Source organism: Vulpes lagopus, chromosome 13 (assembly GCF_018345385.1).
Source record: "Vulpes lagopus strain Blue_001 chromosome 13, ASM1834538v1, whole genome shotgun sequence".
NCBI lineage: Eukaryota > Metazoa > Chordata > Mammalia > Carnivora > Canidae > Vulpes > Vulpes lagopus.
Genome location: NC_054836.1, coordinates 36,248,917 through 36,276,629, shown reverse-complemented (window position 1 = coordinate 36,276,629; position 27,713 = coordinate 36,248,917). Strand labels below are relative to the sequence as shown.

At 41.7% G+C, this 27,713-nt stretch overlaps 1 protein-coding gene across 1 annotated transcript; it reads right to left on the bottom strand.

The window, feature by feature from the left end:
- Positions 1–11,531: 11,531 nt before the first annotated feature.
- On the bottom strand, positions 11,532–16,497 carry IL6 (interleukin 6). The gene is made up of 4 exons (XM_041728119.1): positions 16,110–16,497; positions 14,902–15,015; positions 14,059–14,205; positions 11,532–12,862 (listed from the first exon to the last, which is right to left on the bottom strand). The coding sequence occupies exons 1-4, from the start codon at positions 16,254–16,256 to the stop codon at positions 12,695–12,697; spliced, it is 576 nt and encodes a 191-aa protein (XP_041584053.1). The 5' UTR covers positions 16,257–16,497; the 3' UTR covers positions 11,532–12,694.
- Between the last annotated feature and the right edge of the window lie 11,216 nt (positions 16,498–27,713).

The window sequence follows — 27,713 nt, the reverse complement described above, 5'->3', positions numbered from 1 at the left end:
TCTTCTGGGTTCCCATTTTGAGAGGTGTAACAGGAGAGTGAGCTGCAACTGTGATTTATGTGTGTGAAATACTTTTTTTCCATTTATGTTTGATCTGTAACCTGATCTACATTTGAAGTGCCCTCAAATTCCAGTAGGGAGAAAGGTGTTTGCGTGCATGGAGGGTATGGTATGTGTTGTGGGGGTGATGGGGTGAGGTTTAATACACATTAACCCCTGAATCCATGTAGACTGAGGGCTTCAGGGTTTAGAGAGAATGTTTCTTAGAGTAAGGCGTCCAAACTGCTGAAATTTTGAATTACTAAGGACTACTCTATCAAGTATTGAATTGCTGCTTCTTATTTAGATATGGTTCATTTGTGAGTTATATGAATATATCAATAGACTATAACATCCAAAAAACAGATTATTCAACTAGCTAATTATGAACACTTCTGTATCTTACTTAACCCATTAATAAAACACCATAATAACTTAATAACTTAACCCATTACTTAACCCCATAATAAAAAAAATATTAACAATGAAGATAAAATTGACAAAACAAGCAAGTTGGATTGAGTGGTTCACCAATTTTCAGGGAATATTTTCATGTTATAAATAATGATACTGTTTGGATGCCATTTCCAGGGTGCCTCTGAGTGATTCAGGTGGTCAGACTCTAGTGAGGTCGTCCAAGCTGAGTTATCAGTCCATTAACCAGGAGGCCTACTGTGCAGGCTGACTTGCTTTCTCTTTAGGGGAAAATGAGTTCATTACAAAGAGAACAGTATGTATCATACAGCTTCCAGGAATCTCAAGTGTTTGGTTTACAATATTTAAAAAAATAATAAATGAACACAAGTATTCAGAAGCCACGCGTTGGGGGTCTTCTCCTGAAAATAGTTACAAGGCTGCATGAGTTAAGATTCTTTGGGTTGCAAGAAATGGAAAATAGACTCTGGCTAGCTTAAGCAAGAAGGAAATACACTGGACAGACACAAAATTCTTTTACTCATCTAAGGAGTCACTGACTGGGCAAACCTTGGGGAGAACAGGGACTGAGGGTTCAGTAGCAGGAGTTTGTAGAATCTTGCTATCTATGTGCTCTGCTTCAGTAAACCACAGTCTGAGTTTATTTCTGGAGAATTGCATAGACCTGGATTGAGCCATTGTTTGAGTTTATCCTTGGACCAAGCAACTATGACCAGTGGTGGCATCTTCAAATCCAGAGCTGAGCACCCAATTTATACAACCCTGGCAGCCCCTGGAGAAGTGAGGCAGGCAGACCCCACAGGGTGTTTCACTTTTGAACTACTTTCTTTTTCCTTCTACCTTTAAAGACATTGGTGATTTTTTTGTTACACTCTTTGCTTGGGAAAGTTACATGAGTCCCTGCCCCTATTCCTGGACACTTGGCCAATGAATTTCAAGAAGTTCTATCAGTGTCAGCAATTCTACTTACTCAATTCAGTAACAGCAGTGTTTGGATAGTTCCTTTTGTGACATTTGTTCTTCATGAATTCTTTGCTTACATTTCTTTTTTCCTATATTGATGTTTTTGCAGTTTTTATCTATATGGTTCTGTGTTGATCAATATCTGACTTTTACACATCTTTGAATGGGCTGGCCACCGGATGAAGAGAGTAGATGGGGTAGTGAACTATGGTAGTCTGTACCCCATCTTGGGTTTATTGTCTCAAACATCCTCATCAAATTTGTTACTGTCTTCATTTTAAAGGAACATTTTCCCTCAGTTGTCTTTTCTCCCCCTAGCCTTTTTATTGAGTTAGACTGTTCAATAGGAAGGTACCATTTCCTCTTTCTAAAAAGTTATGGACTATATAATTCATACAGAAGAATAAATAAGATATATGATTATTAGACTGTAAAGGCTAACAAGAAAAGGAACATTTACATATAAATAGAACATTCCAATGTCTTAGAAATCTTCTGTGTGTCCTGCCCTGATCACACTATTCTTCCCCTGATGGTAACCATTTGCTGACTTTTGTGTTCATTACTTCCTCACTTGAAAACATTTTTTAAATCACCTATGTATGTATGTATGTATGCCTAAGCATATGTAAAAACATGATTTGTCAATACAAACCTAGCTGAATAGGAAAATAATTATAATGCTATCATTTGAAAAAGTCTCCTGGGAGAAAATATACTGAACAGAGTTTTTTGGACATAGTTTATAAAAGACTCTTCTGAGGAAGTCTTAAACATCTGGCAGGCCAGGAGTATGGGCCAGGGGTGTCCAGAAGCAAAATGGGTAGAGAAAGTGGGATTCTTTTGTTTGTTGTTTCCCAGATCACCATGATCAACCCTAAGGTTGATAAAAAGGTAGGTGAAAGCATATGGTATGCTTTCTCAAAGTATGGTTCCTTGGCCAGCAGTATCAGTATTGCCTGAGAACCTGTTAGAAATTCCTAGGTCCCAGCACAGACCTACAGAATAGACATCTCTGGGGTTGGAGCCCAACAGTCCGTGTTTTAACAATCCCACCAGTGATTTGATACATGCTAAAGACTGAGATGCACTGGATAAAAGCATATACTCTGCAAATATCCTCAGTTGATCCAGGGTGTAGGGTATAGAAAGGAAGGAAGGAACTCAGTTAATTAGCATATGGTCAAGATAGGCTGGGTATAGAAAACAATATAAGCCAGGATCACTAGGTATTCTATCCTGGATTAAAAAGATAATACAAGGCAGCTGGTATTTGTGGGGATGACAGCCCTCAACTTGGCTTCTTTTGGTGACACTGTTTCAATCTGGACTGCTGTCGTCTTCTCTGCTTCACTGATGATACTGAGTTTTTTTTCCCCATCATTTTTTCATTTTTGTTGTTTTCAGGAAAATTTGTGAAAGGGCAGTGGAGTAGTGATACTTGAGAGCATTTTACCCACAGTAGAACTTCTTTCAAAATTAGAGTCAGTCCTTGCAAAACCTGCTACTGCATTACCAACTAAGTTTATGGAATATTCTAAATCCTTTGTTGTCTTGTCAGCAATCTTCACAGCATCTTCTCTAGGTATAGATTCCATGTCAAGAAACCACTTTATCGGACAGCCCTGGTGGCTCAGCAGTTTAGCACCGCCTTCAGCCCAGGGTATGATCCTGGAGACCTGGGATCGAGTCTCACGTGGGCTCCCTGCATGGAGCCTGCTTCTCCCTCTGCCTGTCTCTGCCTCTATCTCTCTCTCTCTGTCTCTCCTGAATAAATAAATAAAGTATTGGGAAAAAAAAAGAAAGAAACCACTTTCTCTGCTCATCCATAAAAAGCAACTCCACAGCCATTTAAAGATTTTATTTATTTACTTTAGAAAGAGGGAGAGAGAAAGAGCATGGGGTAGAGGAGCAGAGGGAGAGAGACGATCTCAAGCAGACCCCCTGCTGAGCACAGAGCCCTACTTGGGGCCAGATTTCATGACCATGACATCATGACCTGAGTCCAAATCAAGAGTCAGATGTTCAACTGACTGAGCCACCAGGGTGGCCCATGAACAGTCATATTTTGAAAGGAGTGTTTTTCTCTAAGCAGTAGGTCTCAACAGTGGCTTACAATATTCAGTAAACTATGTTGTAGATAGATGTGCTGTCAGCCAGGCTTTGTTATACCATTCTTAGAGCTCAGGGAGAGTATTTAGCATAATTCTTAAGGGCCCTGTGATTTTTAGAATAACATTTGCTTCACCTTAAAAGTCACCAGCTGCATTGGCCCCCTAATAAGAGGGTCAGCCTGTCCTTTGAAGCTTTGAGGCCAGGCATTGATTTCTCCTTTCCAGCTACAAAAGTCCTAAATGGCATCTTCTCCCAATATAAGGCTATTTCATCTATGTTGAAAATCTTTTGGGGGACCTGGGTGGCTTAGTTTGGTAAGCTAAGCCTTTGGTTCAGGTCATGATCTTGGAGTCCTGGCATCAAGCCCTGCATTGGACTCCCTGCTCAGTGGGGAGTCTGCTTCTCCCTCTCCCTCTGCCTCTCTCCCTGCTTATAAGCTTTCTCTTTCTCTGTCAAATAAATAAATAAAATCTTAAAAGAAAAGAAAAGAAAATCTGTTATTTAGGGTAACCACCTTCACTGATTAACTTAGCTAGATCTCTGGATAACTTGCAGCTTCCACATTAGCACTGGCTGCTTCACCTTTCACTTTTATATTATGGTGATGACCTGTGTCGTTAAACCTCATGAACCAACCTCCACTAGCTTCAAACTTTTCTTCTGCAGCTTCCTCACCTCACTCAGCCTTCACAGAATTGAAGAGAGTTAAAGTTTTGCTCTGGATTAGGCTTTGGTTTAGAGAATGTTGTGGCTGGTATGATCTGCCATGTAGACCATTAAAACTTCCTCCATACTAGCAACAAGGCTGTTTCACTTTCTTATCATTTGTATGTTCACTGGAGTAGCACTTTTAATTTCCTTCAAAAACTTTTCCTTGCATTTACAACTTAGCTAACAGTTTGACACAAGAAGCTTAGGTTTAGCTTATCTTGGCTTTTGACCTGCCTTCCTCACTAAGCATAATCATTTCTAGCTTTTGATTTAACAGGAGAGACATGGAGCATTTCCTTTCACTTGAACACTTAAGAGGCCATTATAGGGTTATTAATTGGCCTAATTTCAATATTGTTGTATCTCTGGGAACAGGAGGCTAGAGAAGAGAGAGAAACAGAGGAATGGCTGGTTGGTGGAGCTGTTAGAACATACAACATTTGTTGATAGGATGCAGAGACACAAAGTGAGCAAACGCTGTTGGAAAAATAGTGCCCATAGACTTGCTCAGTGCAAGGTTGTTATGAATCTTCAAGTAGTAAACAATTCAGTGTCTGGGAAGTACAATAAAATGAGGTATGTCTGTAGTTCCTTTTCTTGGTCTATAGCATTTTACAGAGAAATGTAAAAATTCCTGTAACCACTTTATCTGCAGTAGTTCAACCGCTACCTAATTAAATTTAATCAATGCCTTTAAGCATAAAACGAATCATGTATTGGGCCTTTGACAGTTATTACTGCTTTTTTGACTCTTACTATAAAACCCTTGATTTTCACTTTTCTTTGGGGTTCTTTTTCAAAGGATGGAGATTTCTAAAACCTGAATTGTTGCCATGCCAGAACTACCTCTTATTCTTTTTTTTTTTTTTTAAATTTTATTTATTTATGATAGTCACAGAGAGAGAGAGAGAGGGGCAGAGACACAGGCAGAGGGAGAAGCAGGCTCCATGCACCGGGAGCCCGATGTGGGATTCGATCCCGGGTCTCCAGGATCGCGCCCTAGGCCAAAGGCAGGCGCTAAACCGCTGCGCCACCCAGGGATCCCCTACCTCTTATTCTTTATGGCACTTTGTAGTTAATTATTATTGCAATGGAATAAAGCTTCATTAACAATTGAAATGTTAAAAAAAAAAACAATTGAAATGTTTGTGGATATTCTAAACAAGTTTCATTAATTTATTTATTCAAATGTACTTAGTCTACCAACCCTACTAGAAAACTAAACTCTCTTATTTGAATATTTCTGGTAATTTGCCAACATTTCTCTATTATTTTATTATTCTATAATAGGCATGAATCTTAGGCTCTCAACATAGATAGGTAAGCCCTGTCTTTTTTTTTTTTTTAATTGAACTTAAGTTCTATGTCAAACCCTCATTTTATAGAAATTTACTTCACCCTAATCAAGGTTTCTTCAGTCAATTCAGGCTCTTGCTTCCCCTACTGCTTACATACCTTCAGGATTGAAAGTCAGTCACAGGAATGCCAAGACTTCCTAGTGGGTAAAATGGGGGTGGGGATAAGCCATCTGCCTTCCAAGTGGTTGTCCCCTGCACCCAAGGCGTTGAATATAAATTGGTCTTCATTGATCAGACAACTTTACCCTTGTTTCTGCTCTGTCCTATCCCAAGACCTCTCCAAGCCATTCTTATTTGTGACCTTCAGACACATACAAAACATTTGGATGCCCTTCTCAGAGGTATTTATTAACAAGTAACTCTCTTGTTTTTCCACCTTATGACTCCCTATCTTCCACAGCTAAGATACAGAGAGTCTGTATCTCCTCTAGGATAGGAAAAACTGGATTTTATATCATGCATTTTCTCCAATCCATTTGGTAATGCATACTTTTTGCCACATACTCAAAAGATCAGGCTATTACAACTGAAAAAAAAAAAACCCTACTTTTACATACATCTTCTCTTCTCTTTGGAAGTAGTAGGGGCCCTAATCTCCAGTTTGAGTGGGATAAATGTCATGGGACAAAAGGGAATTACTAGAAATGAAAAGAATTCAGTTTAATATATGAAATATTATCCACAATAATTATATTGGAACTTATAATATATGATCAATACCTATTGTGCACTATAGATTTTTAATTTTAGTTTGGTATTGTTTTTAATTTATTGATATTATTTCTATGTGTTCCTGTGAAGAAAGGGAAGGTTTTCTTCATCAGTGAGAGATGGCTTACTGGCATGGATGCTGCATGATGAAGATGTGGCCTTGGAAATTTGATTCTGGGTTAAGAACTGGGAGTACCTGATATAAGTACATGTGTTCTGCTTCCAGGAAGATGGAAAAGACATACTTCCCCTGTTCCTTCCACTAAGTATAACTAAAACCCTGGATATTATGTATAAAATATAAGAAGAGTCTGTAGAGAGAAGTGGCAGATCTGCGAGGGACCTTAGGACCTGAGGAATGATATGATGGTGAATTCCTTGGGTTTTCTTTCTGTCTCATATTTTTCAGACTCAATACTAAAGTAAATAGCAACTCAGAAAATGCCAATGGATGCAAATTAAAAAAAAAATGCCTTGAGAAAAGTTTAATCTTTCTAGCCAAAGGACTAGGGAAGGGACAGTCTCATAATGCAGAAAACTTTTAGATAATGGCCACAGGACTCTACTCAAATACCACAGAAATATCTATGGTCCCACTATACCTTCTCTAGCTGAGAGCAAGTGAGGAGCATGAGACTGTAATGAGGCACTACAACACCCCCACAGGGATGGTATCGTCCTATATAGAAGGCTATATAGGGATTTGGGACTAACATCCCTGCTGGCAGTAATGAATCCCTCATCTTCCTCCCCTTTCAGCCCTTGTGGTGTCAGTGGACCACATGCAGAGCCTGGACTTCTCCCACCAGATGGTAAGGAAGTGGATCTTCTCTGCCCCACTAGCATGATATAAGAAGGGGCTAATGGAGAGTCAGAACTTTTATCAACCCTCAGTAATGAGGCCACCTCCTCCTCTTACCATGTTAGTGGTATCAAAATGAGCAGCAGTAATAAGGCACTCCTTTTCAGCCAGCATGGCATCAGTGAAGGCATAGAAGGAAAGCTGAACTCCCATCCCTGACAGTAGTAACAAAGGGCACTTTCCACCCTTGGTGTCAGTCAAGGATAAATAAAGGACTTAGGCTTTTTTCCCTCCTGAAAACTAGAGACAAAGAAAGACTCATGAAAGCAGCCAGAAAGAAATGACACATTACCATTGCCTATAGGGGGGGAAAAACCCTCAATTTAAATGACAAGCAGATTTTTCATCAGAAACCATAAAACACTGGAAGGGAGTGGCAGACATTTTTTAAGTGCTGAAAGAAAATAACTGTCAACCCAGAATTCTATATTCAGTGAAAATATCCTTCAGGAATGAAGAGGAAATGAAGATATTCTCAGATGATAGCTAAGAAAATTTGTTGTCAGTATACGTAAAGCCTAAAAGAATGGCTAACCAAAAAACAAAACAGAATGGTGAAAGAATCTTAGAACATCAAAAGAAAAGAAAGAAATAGTTGAATACAATAGATTTTCCTTCTAGAATTTCAAAAATTATGTTTGATTATTGAAGCAAAAATGATAACTGTCTAATGTAGTTCTCAATGTATGGAGAGAAAATAATGAAGGCAATTATAAAATGAGGGATCATATAAAGAGAAATAAAGTTTCTGTCTTTGACTCAAATTGGTAAAATGTTAACCAGTGGTTTCTGATCAGTAACTTAAAAATAATGTAATGAATGCCTAGAGGAAACGCTAAAAGAGCTCTACAAAGATATACACTCAAAAACACTACAGGTAAATCAAATGGAATTCTAAAAATGTTCAAGTAACTACTGGAAGACAAGAAAAAGAAAATAGCAAACACAAAGTAAAAAAATAAAATGGCAGATTTGAGGCTTAATGTATCAACAATTACATTAAATATAAATGATTTAAACATACCAATTAAAGACAGAGATTCACACTGTGTTTTTTAAAATATGACCCAAACAAGAAACTCACTTCAAGTAGTTCAAATGATGTATGTAGGTTAAAAGTAAAAGGATGGAAAAATATATACCATGCATATCTTAAACAAAAGAGAGCAGAAGTAGGTGTATTAATAGCAGATAAAGCAGACTTAGAGCAAAGAAAATTACCAAAGCAGAATTATTACATAATAACAAAAGGGCCAAGCTACGAGGAAAACCTAGTAATCCCAACTCTGTGTTCACTTTATCACAGAACTGCAAAATATATGAAGCAAAAACTAAGTAAACTAAAAGGAAAAATAGACAAATTCACAATTCTAGTTGGCAACATCAGTACTCCTTTCAACAGTCAATAGAACAAGTAGAGAGAAAGTCAAAGATAGAAGAATTCAACTAACAGGTGCTAACTGACATATAAAACACTTCACCTAACAGCAACAGAATATATATTATTTTCAAGAAGCCATGGGACATACCAAGATAGACCATATCCTGGGCCATAAAACAAACCTCAACATATTTTAAAGAATTGAAATAATATAAAGTATGTTCTCTGAGCACAATGTAATCAAATTAGAAATGGGTATCAGAAAGATGATTTAAAAATTATCTGAATAATCCATGAGTCAAAGAAGTCTCAAGAGAAATAAAAAAATATACTGAACTGAGTGAAAATGGAAATACAGTATATGAAACTTTGTGAAACAAACTATAGCAGCACTGACAAGGAAATGTATAGCACCAAATGCTTAAATTAGAAGGAACTACATGGATTGTTTGTGTAAATTCTTCCTGAATGATAATACAAAAGGGCATGAAAGAGCAAGAATTGAGCTTTTGGGATTTAGACTCTGCCCATACGGACAATGTTACCAACTGGCATGTTCCCTGATTAAAGACCTGGGTACTAAGGGAAGCTGTGCTACTTAGATATTCTGAATCTGCTCCTGTCCTACACAGTTACTTTGCTTCATGCATGTTTTTCATCTTTGGTTAAGAATAAATCATGAGCTATGTTAGAGTACAGGGTAAGCTGCTTTAACAAGGATATCCTCAAATATGGTTGCTTAAATAAGGTAGAAGTATGTTTCCTTATCATCTAACAGTCCAGTAATTGGTGGTCCAGGGTGGTGAGCTTATTCAACTCCATGAGGTCATTTAGTGATCATGGTTCCATTCATCTCTTTGCTGCACTAATTTCTAAGGCAGGGTTGTCCAGTAGAAATGTCTGCAATGATGGAAATGTATTCGCATTGCCCAATATGATAACCCCTAGCATGTGTGAAATTGGAGGACTGAATTTTAAATTTTACATAATTTTAGTGAATTGAAAATTAAAATTAAATGCACACTGGTGGTTACTGTCTACCACATTGGACAATGAATGTATGAGTATTACTCTGTTCGGCGTGATTGAAGCTGATTCACAACATTTGTTTCTAATCCACAGAAAGGTGAAACATTTGAAATGAAGGGCAACTAATATCTTTTTTGGCAAGTGAGAGTAAAATTACATCAATTCTACTCACGTTTCATTGATGAAAACTTAGCCACTCTGTTGGGGGTTCCCAGCACCACCCTCAGCTTCAGTGATTTACTAGGGAGGGCTCACAGGACTCAGTGTAAATGAGTCACAGGACTCATACACATGGCTATGATTTATTACAGCAAAAGGATGAGGTGCAACTCAGCAAAAGGAAGAGACACATGGGTTGAATTCTGGAGGAAATCAGGCACAAACTTACAAGAATCTTCTTCCAGGGGAGTCACACAGGATGCACTTAATTCCTCCAGCAACAAGTTGTGATAACACCTGTCTACCAGGGAAATTCACTAGCAACTCCATGCCCATAGTTTTTAGTGGAACATCCTCTGCTTTGCACATATTAAAATTTCATATTCTGAGAAGGAAAGCAGATGATTAATATGAATGGTTTGTACAGTTTAGGCACTCTTACCATTGTGGAAAGTTTTAGATTGATGTAGGTAAGTATTTGCCAGTCAAGTTGCCAGATGCCAGTTAAGGGCTAAGCTTACAAGCAGACTTTTCTAATGAGCTATTTTTTTTCCAGCATAGTCATATCTACCTGCAAAAGAGAATGGGAAATGAGCCTCTAGATGGGGAACCACAGGTCCAATTCAAACTCTATTACTCTGAAGAAGTGGAGAACAGATTTGAAAGGATAACAGGAAGTGTGCTATGGAATTTACACACTTTGTGATTTTATACAAGTTGCTTAGACTTCCTGCTCCTTTGGTTAATAAATGTGCCTGAAGTAATACATACATTGAACCATGTGTGGCACATGGTAAGTACTCAATGATGCTTATATTGCTATTATCATTATTAATAGTCTATTCTTAGAGCATGTGAGTTGGTTTATCCTTTTTGTTTTAAGATTTTATTTATTTGAGAGAGGGAGAGTAAGTGAGAAAGAGAGAGAGAGCACAAGTCAGGAAAGAGGCAGAGGGAGATGGAGAAGCAGACTCCCTGCTGAGCAGGGAGCCAGATGCAGGCTCCGTCCCAGGACCCTGGGATTATGACCTGAGCTGAAGGCAGACACTTAACCACCCAGGCATTCCTGGTTTGTCCTGCTTGCTTGGCCCCTCTCAGCTCTTGCCTCTATGGACCTTTCCTTGCTCAGCAGATTCTTCTCATGGAGGAAGAAGTATATGGTAGCCAGAGTGAGGAAAGCTTTATTAGAAGACAGAATCTTGGGGATCCCTGGGTGGCGCAGTGGTTTGGCGCTTGCCTTTGGCCCAGGGCGCGATCCTGGAGACCCGGGATCGAGTCCCACGTCGGGCTCCCGGTGCATGGAGCCTGCTTCTCCCTCTGCCTGTGTCTCTGCCTCTCTCTCTCTCTCTCTGACTATCATAAATAAAAAAAATTAAAAAAAAAAAAAAAAAAAGAAGACAGAATCTTCATACTGCTGGGGCTGAAAAGGGGGAATCTTTACTAAATTCCCAGCACAACCTTGAGATGGGATAGAGGGGCTCTGGTGCAATTACTCAGATTTCCTCTCTTACTATGAAGAATACTGCTGGTGGGAAAGGAAATGGATGTAGATATATACATACTGACTATTCATTGCCTGTTCTAGAAGTTCTTAGACTATTTCTTCCAAATTCTTGCATTTTTTTCTTGAAAGTGAAGGTACATAAGGACACCGTACTTATAATTTCTTCACTCATTGACCAACAGTTCATGTCCCCCCAAATTGAGATGTCTTAGAGTTTGATCACCTGTGTATGGTTTCTTCATTTAACAAATGTTTATTGGGGCCTCCTATGTTCAAGTTCTGAGCCATGGGCTCAGGATGCAAAGATAAACACAATGGTCTGCCTTCTTGAAGAAAGAAGCCTGGCTGGAAAGAAAAACCCATCAGTTTTAAGACGTTTTTAAATCTAGCAGAGAAAATGTCATGTCCTGATGTTTGATGGTACATGACTTACACTGGCAAGACCTTTATAGCCTCCTCTAACAAGACCTAGACTACACAATGTGGTAGGTGCTTTGATAGGCAGAGAGGTGTAATGTTTAAGGAACCCAGAGGGGGGAGATAGAACTTTTAGTTAATGTTTGGAAGTGCACACTGCTAGGTCTTACACAGTGGTTGTCATTTCAAAGGCTTTTGATTGCATCTTTACATGCATTCCCTATATTAACATGTCTTGGGATTTTCTACATCTTTGAAAATGTTCCCCGGGAAGCTGTGGGACCCTAAAGGTTAAGAGTAGGATGCCCGGAGGCAATTAGACCTGGATTTAAAATCTGTGCCTTACCTTCTAGCTGGGTGACTTTGGGAAGTCCCTTCTCCTACGTCCATAAAAGTGTGTACAGGGGCTGGGATTGAGCATCATAGATGTAGCATATACAGCACGTGCCCGCCATGCAGGAGGTGCTCCTTTCTACCTTTCTCCAGGTGACTGTAGCTCTTTCTGGCTGGTAGTGGTGCTCGTGACAGAAATTTGTTCATATTAAGCTTCACAGGACACATAGAGGCTTAGCTGCTGATTTTTTTTTAAAAAGGTGTTTATTGGTATAAAAACAATTTAAACATTATATAAACACAGTATAAATATTTCTTTTAAAAATATGCATAAGTTAGCCATGTATTTGAGGTAAACCTACACATTCCAAGAAATGACCTGGCTCCGAAACATCGAGGATATTCAAGCCGCATAGCATTTTATGTTAACTTTTTCAAAATGAATACATAAAATATTTCAAGTGGCACTTCATAAAAAATATAAATATCTATTACTTATATAAATTAACTCAATATCACATATTTAAATATCAATAAATTAAAAATAATTAAAATAGTGTCCTAACGCTCATACTTTTAGTTCCTCACAGAGAACAACATAAGTTTTGTGCCCACTGCACAGGTTTCTGACTGGAGAAAGGAATGCCCATGAACTACAGCAATCTTAGATGCCCAGGCTACATTATCCGAACAGCCCTCAGGCTGAACTGCAGGAAATCCTCCAGACTCCGCAGGATGAGGTGAATTGTTGTGTGCTTCAGCCACTCATTCTGCGACTGCAAGATAGCCTGCAGGCTGGCGTCTCTGGTTGGGTCCGGAGTGGTCACTTCATCCTGATTCTTTACCTGAAAGGAAAAGGTAGCAAAAAGAACTATTTAAATATTGAGCAAATTCTTTGCAGTGGAGGGGTGCTCAGGGCTGAGGGAAGACATTCAAATTTGGGATGAAGGAGACTACTTGGGGCGGTCTGCCCCGATTCACCCAGGTAGGGTGAGGTACCTCTCCTCAGAGCCCACCCTACGTGAAGCCTTTTCATGGCAACTGAATTCTAATCACCCTTCACTGCTCTATCTCTGTTAGACCATGAGCATCTTGAGGGCAGCCACGGTATCTTGTCTTCCCTTATGCTAAATAGTGTGGCACATAGCCCATCCAGTTGGATCTGAGGATCTAATGGTGTAAGGAGGACCGGGAAATACCTTTCCACAGACCCACTGACATGAGTCTAGATAGTTGTGGGAGGCCTTGCACCTCCAAAGTGTGCTTCTCATGCACTGCAGGATTGGCATTACCTGGAGCTTGTGAGAGATGCAAATCTCAGGTCTCACTCCAGACCTGCTAGATCAGACTCTAACACTGTGACAAGATCCCCAGGGGTTTGGTATGCATTTTAAAGTGGGAGAAGCAGTGGTTTAAGGGAAACAGCTAGAAAAGGTAGTGAGTGGAAGTGTCAATACCCAAGTGCCTGCTTCTCCATCTAGGGCCCTTCTCACTGTGTTATGTTTGACACATCCACCCACTGTACCCTCAAGCCTCCATTCTGTGGCATTTGAATGGCTAGCTGGCAGTGCTCAAAGCTTTTGGTACCTGCTGTTCTAGCCTTTCACCGTTTCTCAGTATTGACTCTTCTGGCAAAAAGTAAGGGGAAAGAGTTGAAGCTACCACAATGACAAGAATATCAGTTGGTAATAATTAAAATAATTTTTGTTCCCTCTGTTCTTTGTTATGGATCACTGAGCAGGATTGGATGTGCTTCCTTCTGCCTCTATAGATTTTTTTCCTATTTCTTAAGCTGCTCTAGTAGAGGTTGTTGTTAAAATCATTTAATATAGTTTTAAGCATAATTGTTGATGTTCTTTTGCAGAAGAGAGCCAAAAGGAAAAAAAAAAGATTTTATCAGGAAATATTTCTTAGATCCTTTCCTCCTTTCCTCTACGTGTGGCCATCTCTTTTGAATTGGCTTTGCATCTCCAAGTTGTCTAGGCTCTGGTCTTTGAGCTTGTCTTCCTCACATCAAGGGAGGGCACAAGGAAATGCTTACCTTGCTCTTTAGCATCTGGACCAGGATCTTGGTACTCGTGTGCACAGACTTGGCATTTTCCTTATCACCCTCATAGTTGTTCTGGAGGATATTCAGGTGTAGCTGAAACTCCGTAAGACCGGTAGTGATTCTTGTCAAGCAGGTCTCCTAAGAGGAAAGATAGGGAAATTGATTATTGCTAGGAAGACAGAATCCATTTTAAAAGTTAAAATTGCTATAATTCAGCAACTTCTCCCTCTGCCCCTCCAGGGAAGTTCAAATACTTCGAGCATCATATTTTGAGATGTCAGACAGCATCAGATGCCTCATTTTAACTATCTGGACAGAGATATCATTTAATCAGTTTTACCCAAAGCCTGATAGATGCTGGAAGAGGAGGTCCTTCTCTGATTCTCTCCTTAATACTCTTCCTTCTGGCTATACTCTTGCCCTTGTCAATATTGGGCTGAAACCTCCTTTTGTGGACTAATCAGAAGTCAGTTCAGGATATCCCACTGTCTGAAGGGAGAAGGGTGGAGAGAATGACCTCTCCAGGGAGGGCAGACCTGGATCCCGCTAAGGGCAGCCTTAGGAAGAGAATTCATTGTTCAGGATGAATTAGTTGAACCTGCTAGGGTTTCTAACATTTGCAGGTGTGAAAATCCCAACACAGAGGGGCTATCCTCTAACCATGCCATTCCAAAATCAGTTGCCTTTAGAGAGATTTAAGTTGGCCTCCTCATGAAATGTACATTTATCCCCTTCTTTGTTGTCTGCCTTGGTCTATATGCATACAGATACCGCAGGTAAAAGGGAAAACTTTTGACTAAGGAATAGCTAAAAGTGAGTGTTATGTGTTCATACCTGATTGAACCCAGATTGGAAGCATCCATCTTTTCCCTCCAGTTTGGGAAGATGTAGGTTATTTTCTGCCAGTGCCTCCTTGCTGTCTTCACACTTGTTAAACTTGTCACACATCTGGGAAGGAATACCAGCAGTTATCACATAAGTGCCCCTAAAACAAACACCACTAGGGGGCCAAGTCATGTTTTACCAGGACTCAAGGTTCTCTAAGAAAATGAAGTCACGGCACATTAACACCTAGGCAAGCATGGTCTAGTGAAGATGGGCACACTTGGGTTCAATTCTGGGCTCATCAAGACTTCACACTTGTTACTTCTCCTCAGTCTTGGTGTCCCTATCTCTTCAAATATCTCTTCAATGAAACTCCTTCCTTGTAAGTTTTTTTTGTGAAGATGAGACATAATATTTACATAAAGTATGTGGCACATAGTAGGTACTTGATAAATGACAGCATTTTTGATGATAACTAGGTGAATATAATTTGAACTATATCATGTTCCAGCTAGAAGGACCTATGAGATCATCTAGCCCAATTCCACAGTTTTACAGAGGGGAGCCCAGAGATGGTAGGGAATTTGCCAAAAATCACAAAGCTGGTTCAGGGTTCCCAGAACTCTCTCCTATGTTCTCTCCTTTCCACCAAACAGAGCCAAACTACCTTAAAACTACCTTTAAAACTTTGGAGCTGCTTTAACCTACCCATGACTTTGCCACTTCGGTAGGCTATCAGATACGCATCTGGGATGACTCTGGGGAGTCCCTAACCACTGAACCTCCATAACCTAAAAGTCCTGTGAATGTCCTGAGAAGCTCACCATTTATTTCAGGTGGCAATTTGCTAACCCTTCCAAAGTCCAAAAGACACAAAGAAGATTGATAGACCTTATTTTTTGGCTAGGGAAAAGGAAGTCCTGAGAGTCAGTGCCGCCCAGCTCATGCCAAGTATGGAGCTGGGAATGGGCCAGGGGGCATGGATTTCAGCCCAACTGTGTATTTTCCAGGAGGGAAAGGAGCTCCCTGAGACCAGCAGTAGAAAAGAAGTACAACAGACAGTCTGGCCCTGTCTGTTCAGATTTCTGTGGCCTGAAATCTGAACTGCCCCGGAATCTAGCAAAGACCTCCCAGTGCAGAAGCCCTGGTCCACATCCAGGGGCCAGGAGATGAATGCCCACACAGGCCCTTTATCACCCTCATTTGAGCCTACCCACCTCCTTTCTCAGTGCAGAGATTTTGCCGAGGATGTACTTAATGAGTTCTTCCACTTTGTTTGCAGAGGTGAGTGGTAGACTATTTGAAGTGGCATCATCCTTGGAATCTCCTGCCAGGGGTCCCGGGGTAGGGAAAGCAGTAGCCATCACCAGGAGCAGCCCCAGGGAGAAGGCGCCTGTGCCGGAGGCAAGGGAGAGCAGCCAGTGAGCCGACTGAACAGCTGGGGGAGCTGTGCTCCTGGCTGCTGGCCGCCAGCCAGCCCTCCCAGCGGACACACACCCCTCCCTCAGTCAGGCCCGGCTGCCAAGCAGGCTAGGGCTAGGGATTTCCTTCACTTACTTGTGGAGAGGGAGTTCATAGCTGGGGTCCTGGAGGGCAGATGGAGCTCTCTTTCGTTCCTGGTGGGCTCGAGGGCAGAATGAGCCTCAGACATCTCCAGTCTCATATTTATTGGGGGTTGAGACTCTAATATTGAGACTCGGGAAAAACCCACTTTGATAAATCTTTGTTGGGGGTGGGGCCAGGGCGGGTGGGGCTGATTGGAAACCTTATTAAGATTGTGCAATGTGACGTCCTTTAGCATCACAGGAATCACAACCGGGGGGGAAGAAGTGCCGCTTAGGTCATTACGAAGGCTAGTGCTAAGAAGCAGGATCACTCTCTTCCTTTACTTTCTTTTCTGCTTTTTAATTTTTTTTCATTTATTTATTTATTAGTGACTCAGCATTTTGGCACGTCTTAAGAAGGAAAGGAAAGCTGAAGTCATGCACGAAGTTTGGTGGCGGGGGGTGGGGCAGGGTAAGAAGCTAAGGCTATGATTAAAAAAATACTTTAATTACCAGATTAGCGGGCTAGGATTTAGCATTCCAGTTAATTCATATTTGTGAAAACCTAAGACGTTTTGACCTGAGCTTCCTCAGACCACAACACAGCCCACTAGCCTGGGGTTACAAGTAAGATGCCACTAGGAGCCATCTGCGGGACTTCCCTTCCCTGGTTGTCTCTGCTACCAGCTGTTGTTGCAGGACTACCTGACTGCCCCCAGATCTCCTACAGTTGTCTCCAGGCATTTCCAGGCACAGTGTGCAGTGCATGTATGTACATGACCCCTTTGTGCCACCATGAAGCATCTGCCACTCTCTTGCTCACCTCTTCTAGCCCAATCCATCCAGGTCAGCGTTAGCCCTGCTCTCTGCACAGGGGCCCTGGTGAAGACTTGGATCTCTGTGTCATGTGCTGCTGATGCTGTCCCACTGCTGGCAAGAGGGTGATCCTGCTTCTATGTGCTGCTGATGCTGTCCCACTGCTGGCAAGAGGGTGATCCTGCTTCTGAGGGGGGAACCTTGAGAAGCCCAGGTGAGTATTGTCTCTGCTGGAGCCCTCAAGTTAGCGATACCCATTTGGTTTGGGGCAGAAATGGAGAGAATATTACTCACCTCTTTGATGGGATGTCAAAGGAGGACCTTGTGACATTTTCCAGAGCTTGTGTTCATAGCTCCCTCCTGCTGTACGGCTTGTTTTGAGTCCAGAGGTGCCTGAGAAGGAATCTCCAAACACAGACAAGGCTCTGAGGCTCTGAATCACGCTTGCCCTAGGTTTTCTTATTCAGTTGAGCCTGTACTACCTTCTAATGACGTCTCTTGCTGGAGAGTCCTTGGTCTCATGCAAATGGGCTCTAGAACCAAGCTGACCTACCAGTCTCTCAGACATCCAGGAAGCTCAGAAGATTGGCTCCAGACTGAAACTAGGACCTCTGTACAGCATTAAAAAAAAAAAAAAAAAAAAGAACAAACAAAAAGAAAGAAATACAAAACACAGTGTTATCACAATCAGGTTCTTTGCTTTGCAAAGAAGATCTCATCAGGATTGCTAATACAAGGACCTCTGCTAGGGTATTTAAAATATGAATTGATTTATTCCAGTTTTGTTTTGTGAACAACACTAGTACCCACCTGCCGGGGAAAGTGAGGTCATCCTTTCTTTTACTGACTTTCTTTCTAAACAGAGGCAGGTCCTGTGGCCATAGTGGGGTTTTTTCTTTGAAAATGAAAATGGGAGAGGATGATTGAATGTTTTCGCTTTTACTGTTCTCTGGTCTTGAGCAACTCAGACACCACCGGCCGAGTCCTATCTCCTGCGCTGAATGAAGACACCTCTTCCAGCCCCACTGTGATGCTTGCAAAAAGCCTCTGTCGTGTGGGATTGCTTTTTCTCATATATATCTATGTTTTAGAAAATATGACTTGGGGGCAGCCCTGGTGGCTTAGTGGTTTAGCACTGCCTTCAGCTCTGGGTGTGATCATGGAGACCTAGGATCAAGTCCTGCGTCAGGCTCCCTCCACGTAACCAGCTTCTCCCTCTGCCTGTGTTGGTGCCTCAACAACAACATACAGATCTTTCTTTTCAATTAAAAGTTTTTCAAGTAGGAAGTATACGTACATGATAAGATGTTCAAACAGGACATGAGGGCATAAAGAAAAAGTAAATCTTCCTTTCCAGCTCCTCTCCTTAAGGTAGCCCCTGACCCACAGTATTTTCAACGAAATCCTGTTAGCCTGATCTGGGTGAGGTTTTCTTGGCTACCTAGGTACCTCTGCATACATGACTGGTTTATATACTGTACACACATGTATACAATTTGTACACAAATATACACATGCTATAATTCACCATTGTGTGGATGCCACCTAGGCAGTTCTCTGCATTGTAGAGCACAGACTTTTGAGTCGTACAGCGTGGGTTTAACACCCAGCACTGCTGCCCCTTGCTGTATGACCTTGCTGCAGACTGGGGGTCTGCGTCGGAGAGCTCCTTGAGCTCAGCTCCGCTGGTCCACATGCGGGCCTGCCCGCTGGGAATGAGTGCAGCCACCGTGCCAGAGATCAGCTGGTCTCCCAGTTATTTTTCCTCTGAAGAAATGAGATTCTGTGTTTTGTTGAAAATGCCTTACAGCAAAAGTGGAAAATGAAGGGAAAATAGATTCTCCTCTTCTTTGAGAACATAAAGATCCTCAGATCTGGGCTCTAAATTTAGATATTGAGCCCAGTTTGTTTTTCCCCTACACCATTTCCAAGGCTTTCTGCCAAGTGTTTTTGTGACACAAGCACTCAGCCTTCCCTGTCCATGGTCATCATCATTATTCAAAGTCTCAAAAGTGCCCCACCAGGGTGAGGGGGTCTGACTTTATCAGATCCTATGCTTCTGGCAGCCAGGAAAGAGCAAGTTATGTGGAGATGGGAATGCAGAGTTTGGGGAGGTTAGAAGATATCTTGCATATCACTAGCCCTCTAGGATCTATATTAGCATCAGTGCCTTGAAGCTGGCATTTACTTATGGGAGAAATGGGCTCTTTTGCTCCCAAGCATTAATGCAACATCTGCAACTCCACCATGATAGCTTCCTTTCTTTGGATCTCAATGAATAATCCAGCTGGAGAACTCATGCATCATATTTTAATACATACAAATGACCAGGAAAGGCCATGTTGTCAACATTTATTAATTAATAACCTTAATTGCTGGATTGCACCATAGCTGTTTTGAAGTGACTGGCAGCTGAGACCAAGAGAGGCAGGACAAATGTGAACATATGGGCAGGAAGAAGAGAAACCAAGTAGCTTTGGTTTATTCAGGCTGGCTGGTCCTATCTGTGCCCCTCAGAATACTGCCCATGATTGCTCTCCCACATGTGGTGGGGTCCCATTCAGAGAGTTCATCAGTGCATTCAAGGTGAAGGAGAAAAAGTAACTTCCATTTGGCCTTAGGCTCTCAGGAAAAGACGTGTTCTCCGCATCTCACAGGTTCAAATGTGGTGTTGTACTGTCTTTATTCCAGGGATTGGGAGTAGGTGGGTCTGTGATCTAGTGAGAGGGAGGTTTCCAAGAACAAAAGAGAAGTCACTGGGTACTAGGAAACTTGCACTGCTGTCAGAATGTAGTTTCACTTGACACTAAGTCATAAGAAGTTTACAGACTGAAACAGTGGATTATTTAACAGCTTCTTCCGGGATTGAGTCCTGCTGAGCTGACAGCCGGCCTGTAAGGCTCTGGGAAATGTCTGCTTTGGGAAAAGCAGTGGTATTACGTGGAGAGAGACTATGAGGGCCATGTGGTGTGTCTACTTGGAAAGAGCTGACTGATCTTGGAGGACAGCCAGGCCTAGAGACCAGAGCTCTGGACAGTTCCTAGCCTGGCCCTATCCCAGTCCTGGCCAGCACAGTCTCAACTCTGATGCCCGATTATCATTCCTGGTGACTTCTTCTTCTGGCCTGAGCTTTCCTGAGGGCAAAGGTGTGCTGGGGTTGTGCCAAGCTCTCCCCATCCCACGACAGGGGCACATCAGCCTGTTCAGTGCCGGATCCCACCTGCACGTGGAGGTCAATGAGGAGGCCCTTGCAGCTTCGCTGTCAGTGCTTTGCCTTGTTACTTTCCCCGACTGATGTGGAAAATCCCAAGCATTTTAGGAGGGAAGTGGCCTCTCTTGGGGCAACAATGTAGACTCCCCTTGCCCTGGGGACCGCCTCCCTTCTTATGTCCCCTTTCCTCTGGTCTCCAAGCCTGGAAGAGAGTCCTTGGATCTCCAGATGTTAATAAGCCTTCTGCTCTGAAGCCAATTTGATGATGAGAACTTGCTTTGCTGGTCCTGAAGGAGGCGCTGCCCCCCAGGGCTGGGGAGGTCAGTCAGGCTCAGTTTCAGTGCTTCAGCTCTTCTCCATCTGCGGGGTAGGCCTTCTGTGTCAGTGGCTGCTGGTTCTGCTTTACAATTAGGAAACTTCAGCAAGGAGCACCGAGTTAAATTATTCTCGCGAGTCATTTGAACCATCTTTGGTTTCTTCAAAGGTCTCAGTTCTCTTGAGTTCAGTGTCATGGGCAGAAACTAAGCATGCAAAAGCATTGGCTAGTTCCTTCCACTCTTTCCCTCAAAATTAGGTACTAAGAACCCATCTGAAAGCATCACATGTAATGGTAAGACCAGGGGATTCTCCTGGGCTGGCTATGACGCACTTCACCCCCTTTCCCTGCCCTTTTGTCTATTTTTTTGCTAAAGAGAGAGCGTCTTTGTCTTTTCAAACTAAGGCTCATGTATGTTCTACTTAACGAGCTGAATCTATGAAGGCAGGGAAGGTCTCTCTAGTCCTCATGGTGGAATAATGTCCTTGATAGACCTTGGACATGTGGAACACTCTGTAATTTTGAGTCATTGGGGTTCATTATTCCTGAAGAAGGGCTCACCTGGATTAATTAAAAATATTACAGAAGAATTCAGATCCAGGTAAGCAGGTAAAAGAATCAGAAGTGATTTCTATTGAGCTGTTGAATTCTACATAACTATGTATGGGTGTAGTTGTATGCAGGGCAGAGCAGAATCCTTGACCTGAAGACCATAGCTATGGCTCTAGGGGGTGCTGCCCTCACTGTGTAGGGGTGGCCTTAGAGCCCAGGGTTCCCAGGAAGCCAGGCTGGTGGTCCACTGTCACTTTGCTCTGCTGGATCTGTAGCTCCTCCTGTGCCTCGGGGTTTCCACAGTGGTCTGGGTCTGAGCAGCAGTAGTGTGTCCCCCTAGGACTCTGTGGGATGATGGCCCTATGTCCCCCATCCTGGAGGCCATGTTGCTTTTGCTGTAGGTGAAAGGTAGTGGCAGGAGGGAAGGCACAACCTGCTGTACTAGTCAGCTTGGCAAGTGAACAGGTTGCACAGAAATGGTTTCCTCCACTCTCAGATTTGACATTGTCTTCTGGTCAGAATTTTCTTGGGAGCTGATGAGCTTGTGAAAGGAAAGACTGCGTTCTGATAGGTTTGTCTGGGGCCTCAGTACCTACGAAATTGCTGCTAACTGCCTCAGATTTTCTTGTCCTTCAGGACAATCAGCAAAGAGGCTGTAATATATGTTCCTTTCTCTGGGGTAAGTTTGTTGACTGAGGCCTCAGTAAAACTATTGAAGACAGCAGGTGTGTAATATAGTCTGGGGCAGGTCAGGTATGAGAAGAAATTTGGATTCTGGGCTTTTTCTGTCTGATATTGTATGGCCACTCTATTGGCCAGGTTTATGAAAGTCTCTTTGGCCTTCCTGACTTGTCTTAGACTGCAGGATTCAGAAGAAGGTTCAGGCTTTTTGCTGCCAGCAAAAAACTTTTGGTTGAAGGTAAGATTTCCATGAATTAGGCTTGTCATTTCATTGCATTGCTGAATCTTTGGTTTCTTATGTTTCTTCAGCGTTACTGTTGGCAGATATGAGCATTGAGATGGGAGGATTTGGGGCAAAGCACTCTCCGATCTCAGGGATCCATTAGAGAGATGCTCTCTACATTTCCTCTTAGCTCCAGTATTCAATAATTCTATGGGTCTTCATTAGCCATGCCTAATAATCCAGAGCCTACTTTTCATGAACTATAAGACCAGGAGACTCTACACTGGGAAAATAGTTCTTGAAAATCCAAAAGTCTAATGCTGTCTTCCAGTTTGAACCCAAGTGTGACTGGTTGCAGTGCTGCCTATTTTGACATGCCCAGGTTCATGGTGGCCATGGGCAGAATAAAATGTTTTGGAAGATGCAGAGACATTTCAATGCAAGGAGGTAGCAGATTTATTAGTCATCATACAAGCAGGAACAGATCAATATTCAAACTTGTTTTTAACTTCAAAAAGAATTACACAAGTAGTACATATTCAATGTAGAAAATGAAGAAAATGGAGAAAGGTAAAAAGGAAAAAATTGCAAAATAATTTTTTAAAAAGATTTTACTTATTTACTCATGAGAGACACACAGAAAGGGAGAAAGAGAGAGAAGCAGGCTCCATGCAAGCAGCCCGATGCAGGACTCAATCCCGGGACTCCAGGATCACACCCTGGGCAGAAGACAGATGCTCAACCACTGAGCCACCCAGGCGTCCCTGCAAAATAATCTTATTACTGAGTGGTTATGCTTGTTATTGTTAGGTTGTAATCATCCTTGTTATATTTCTTTGTATGCAATCATACATGAATGTATGGGAAATAGAAAAATACCACATGTAGTGTGTTTTCTGCTTTTTCTTTCAATACTGCTTTCTATGTATAAACATTCTGGGTAATTCTCTGAGTAGAAGTGGTGTAAATAATAGCTGCTGAGCAACCATCTCAGCATAAGACCAGGATGGAGCCCAGGCAGAGATGTGATGGGGTTGACTCTGTTAATTTCTTCCTAACTCTGCATTTAGTGATTCCCATTGGTGGCTTCATATTTGACAAGGTGGCAGTGTTTACACTATGAAATTGGCAAATGCTACAAACCAGCTTCCCCAGAAAGCAAGTTCCATCATACCAGTGGGCCCAAGGGAATAAAGGGATATTTTGGAGGCAAAAATCAATGCACTTAGGAATTGGTAATTATTATAGGGTACTATTTAGGGAATGTAGGAAAAGCACGTGTCAAAGGCATTATTTGATCTTACACTTCAAAGGCAGTTGGCCATGAAGTTTTTCTCTTTTTTAAGGAAAGGAAGTGTTATGGTCAAAGCATGCTACCAGCTGAGTTTGGGGTGTGAAGGGGTGGCGCAGATTGGGATGTGCACAGGTCAGCATTTCTGTTCTACAGAATTAGATGCCCTTAAGTTTCCCCAGATATGGGCTCATGCCATAGTAGATCAAGGCAGAGGCTAGGCTCAGCTCTTGAACCATGGCCAAGTGAAGGATGGGAGACTCATCTCAGTGAGAGAATCAGACACAGCAAGGCAGCATCCCATGGACTTATAATTTCTGCTTTGTCACTGTCCCATTCTAACCAGACTGATGAGTCAGGAGTCCAGCTTTGGGGTCTTTAGTGGACAGGATGAGGAGAGCCCTGAAATATTCTTAAGGTCCCCAAAGGATTGCTTTGGGTCTTAAGTTTAGCTCTTAACTGTACCCAAATCACAAGGAATCACTTATCCTGCTGTTATTCTTGGCACTGTGTCTTAGTGTACTGCGTCCTCCTTTTGATTCATCTCCGTTACAGTTCTGTTGCATATTTCTAGGACATTGCATTAGGAAAACAAACAGTGCCATTAAATCCAACCTCTGCCTCCTTTTGAGGGCATCCACATGATGACAGGAACCTGGTCGATCACCGTCTGCGTCAGAACCAAACTTCAGAATATTGAGTAAAATGTAAAACTCCCTGTTAGAAACTTGGTTCCATTTGCATGGCACAGCTCCCAGGCAGACCACATGAGACTCTATGCTATTTTTTTTTTCCTCTCCAAAGGATGTAAGTTTTCTCATAACAGTTTCAACCAGGATAGAATGACATCTTACAGATGCCATGACATCTCTCAGTTCTGAACTTCCATCAAGCCTCAGACTGTGCCTCCATCTTCCCAGAAGCCTTCGCTGACCCATTTCCAGGAATAATGAAGGTTCTCCTCTGGGCTCTCCTGCTGCGTCATGTACTGTACTGATCAGTTTCCAGGCAGTGTCATGATGGCACAGGCTCTGGAGCCGGACTGCCTGGGTTCAAATCCCTGTTCTGTAATATCAAGCTGTGGTCAGCTGTGAAGTTACTGAATGTTCCACCTTCATTTTTCTCCAGTGTAAAATAAGGGGTAGCAATTATACCTTACATCATACAGTTGTTGGAATGTCTGTAAAAATGCCTAGCACCCTGCCTGCCACATAGGAGGAGCCTAATAAACATTAATATTGCTCTCTCTGCAATTGACTGAAAGCCTGAGGGCTCCATCTTCTAATCTCAATGAGTAACAAGCACAGTTTTGAGCACTTGCTAAATGCTTGGGGCTGATGAATGAATGAAAGGTGGAATATCCTTTCAATTGATCTGTCAAAAATAATCATCAAGAATTTAGAAATAGAAAATAATACAAATAATTTTCTTTGCATGGGCACTTTTTATAGGTCATATAAAATGTTAAGCTTGCTTGATTTTTAAATTACAAAGATTGCAATGCTTTATTTAATGATTTAAAAATATGTACATATGTATATTTATTCCATATTGCAGGCAGTATAGTTTACTAAAAGAAGCATGGATTTCAGAGACAGATTTGATTTAAATGCCAGCCACATCATTTACTGCTCGTATGGCTTTAGGCAAGGTTTCAATCCCCTGTGCCTGAGTTTCCTCATTTGCAAACTGTGGCAAAGAAAACTTTCCTTCTGGGGGTGGTTGTGAAAATTGAATGAAATCACGCCCATAAAGCACAGTTATTGGCTTAGACAAAATTGTCAGCAGATGCTAATTTTTTTAAAGTTGCTTTATTACAGGTGGGGCCAGGGACTGAGGGGAAGAGAAGGGAAATAGAAGAGGGTCAAGATAGACAAAGCATGAAGGAGAAAGCTAAAAAAATAAAAACTAAAAACAGCCCCCCAAAATAAGGACAAATAAAATGGCCTGTAAGTTCATTTTGTTTAAAATACCGTACTTTTTAGTTTTTGCATAGATGACACATACCCACGGCACAAAATTCACAAGGTGCTAAATTTTTCACTCAGTGAAAAATTAATCACTTCTACCCCTTCCTGAGCCAACCAGTTGATCTCTTTAGGAGCAAGTACTTCTACTGGTTTTTCCCTTGTGATTCCTTCCAGAAATACTCCATACATTTATAAGCAAGATATCCCTATTTCCTATGATTTAGCTCTATCCTTCTCCATAAGTGGTGGTGCACCAATGACACAGTTCTGCAGCTTGCTTCCTCCACTGAATGTGCTTTAGTGATCATTTCTTTTTGGGAGATGCAGCACTGCCTCCTTCCTTTCAGCCCTTGTATTCCATTTATTAACCCGTCCCCCACTGATGGAATTTTAGGTTGTTTCCAATCTTTTGTTATTACAGATAAAACTACAATGAATAATTTTGTCTGTGATTTCACACATGTGAATGTATCAGTGGGATAGTTTCCTAGAAATGGAGCTGCTTACTCAAAGGATACTGGCAACTTTGATAGACAGGTTGAAGTTGTACCAAGTTAACACTCCTGGTGAGGAGTGAGAACACTTGTTCTCATACCCTTGTCAGCACATAATAGTTTCAGTCTTGATCTTTGCCAGACCAACAAGAGAAAACCGTATTTCTGTGTCATTTTAATTTGCATCTCTCTTAATACTAGTAAGATAGAGTATCTGGCCAGATATTTGAGAAAAATTTTTATTTCACTTTCCATAAACTGTGTCATATCCTTTGAGTTTTTGTAGGTTATTGATTTTTTAAAAATATTTTATTTATTTATTTGAAAGAGAGAGATAATACAAGCAGGCCGGGGAGAAGCAGAGAGAGAAGGTGAAACTGAGCAGGGAGCCGGACATGGGGCTCCATCCCAGGAACCCACGATCATGACCAAAGCAGATGGCACTTAACTGAACCACCCAGGCATCCCATATTGATCATTTTCATATTGACTTGAAAGAGCCCTTGATATACTCCAAAGGGTAAACTTTTGTTTTTCATGTGTATTTTTAGTTTATCATTCATGTTTATAGTGGCTGGTTTATTTTTTTTTCCATAGAGAAAGTTTAGATTTTGATGAAGTAGACTTTGTATCCTTTCTTTTATGGCCTCTGGATTTTGTGACACACTTGAAAAGTCTTAGTCTACTCTGAAATAACAATATTATCCTAAGTTTTCCTTGAGTATCTTTAAATAATAGAATTTCAGGGGGATCCCTGGGTGGTGCAGGGGTTTGGCACCTGCCTTTGGCCCAGGGCGCGATCCTGGAGACCCGGGATTGAATCCCACATCGGGCTCCCGGTGCATGGACCCTGCTTCTCCCTCTGCCTGTGTCTCTGCCTCTCTCTCTCTCTCTCTCTCTCTGTGACTATCATAAATAATAAATAAATAAATAAATAAATAATAGAATTTCAAAGTATTGAGCAAATAAGACTATGCTTGTCATACAAGATGAACTAGTCCTGTCCACATCCTGATATAAATGTGCATACACAGGAAAAATGCAGGTTTGTTGGAAGGCGGAATAATCTTTTTGTACTGTTTTGCAGGTTTTCTTCATTGGTCCTGTGTTACTTTGATCCTCAGAAAGGTATTGATTAAATTAAAATATACTTCTACCTCCTTTAAACTTTGTAAAAGATATCCCTTGTTTCCTGGATCTTTTGGAATGCTAGTAATGCTGCCTATTTTGCTTTGGAAGCAGTCTGTTTGGCTTCCACCCTGAACAACTTTGGCCTGGTCTTAGTGACTTCTTTGTTGCTAAAATAGGGAGCATTTTAGTGCTAACCTTACTTTTCCACTGTCAGAGCCGGAAGCTCCTGACCACGCCTTCCTACTTGGCCTCCCTGCTGGTCCTTTCTCTCTTTCTTGCTTCTCAGTCAGCTGTCCTAGCTGATCTCTCAGATCGGTAACATTTGGAAGGCTCCCTATGCACCAGGTGCTCTGAATACTTTGCATAGATCATCTCACTTAGTCCTCACCACAGTTTTCTAAGGGAGCGGTGATTATCAGCTGTAGTTTTCAGATGAGAAAATGGAGAATTAGAAAAGTTGAGTAACAAGCCCAAGAGTGTCCAATTAGGGTAGAGCCAAGGGACTCAGTGTTCTTAACCACCTCTCTAAACTGCATATCTTATGAGCATGCTAAACAGTTCCAAGGACTACTTCTGTGCTTTCCTTGGCCAG

Coding starts and splice junctions, on each gene's coding strand:
- IL6 (XM_041728119.1), bottom strand. CDS start 16,256: ATGGCTACTGCTTTCCCTACCCCGGGACCCCTGGCAGGAGATTCCAAG. Junction 14,206..14,901: donor TCCAATCTGGGTTCAATCAG/GTATGAACACAT, acceptor CTTTCCTCTTAG/GAGACCTGCTTGACAAGAAT. Junction 12,863..14,058: donor TCCAGATGCTAAAGAGCAAG/GTAAGCATTTCC, acceptor TTTTCCTTTCAG/GTAAAGAATCAGGATGAAGT.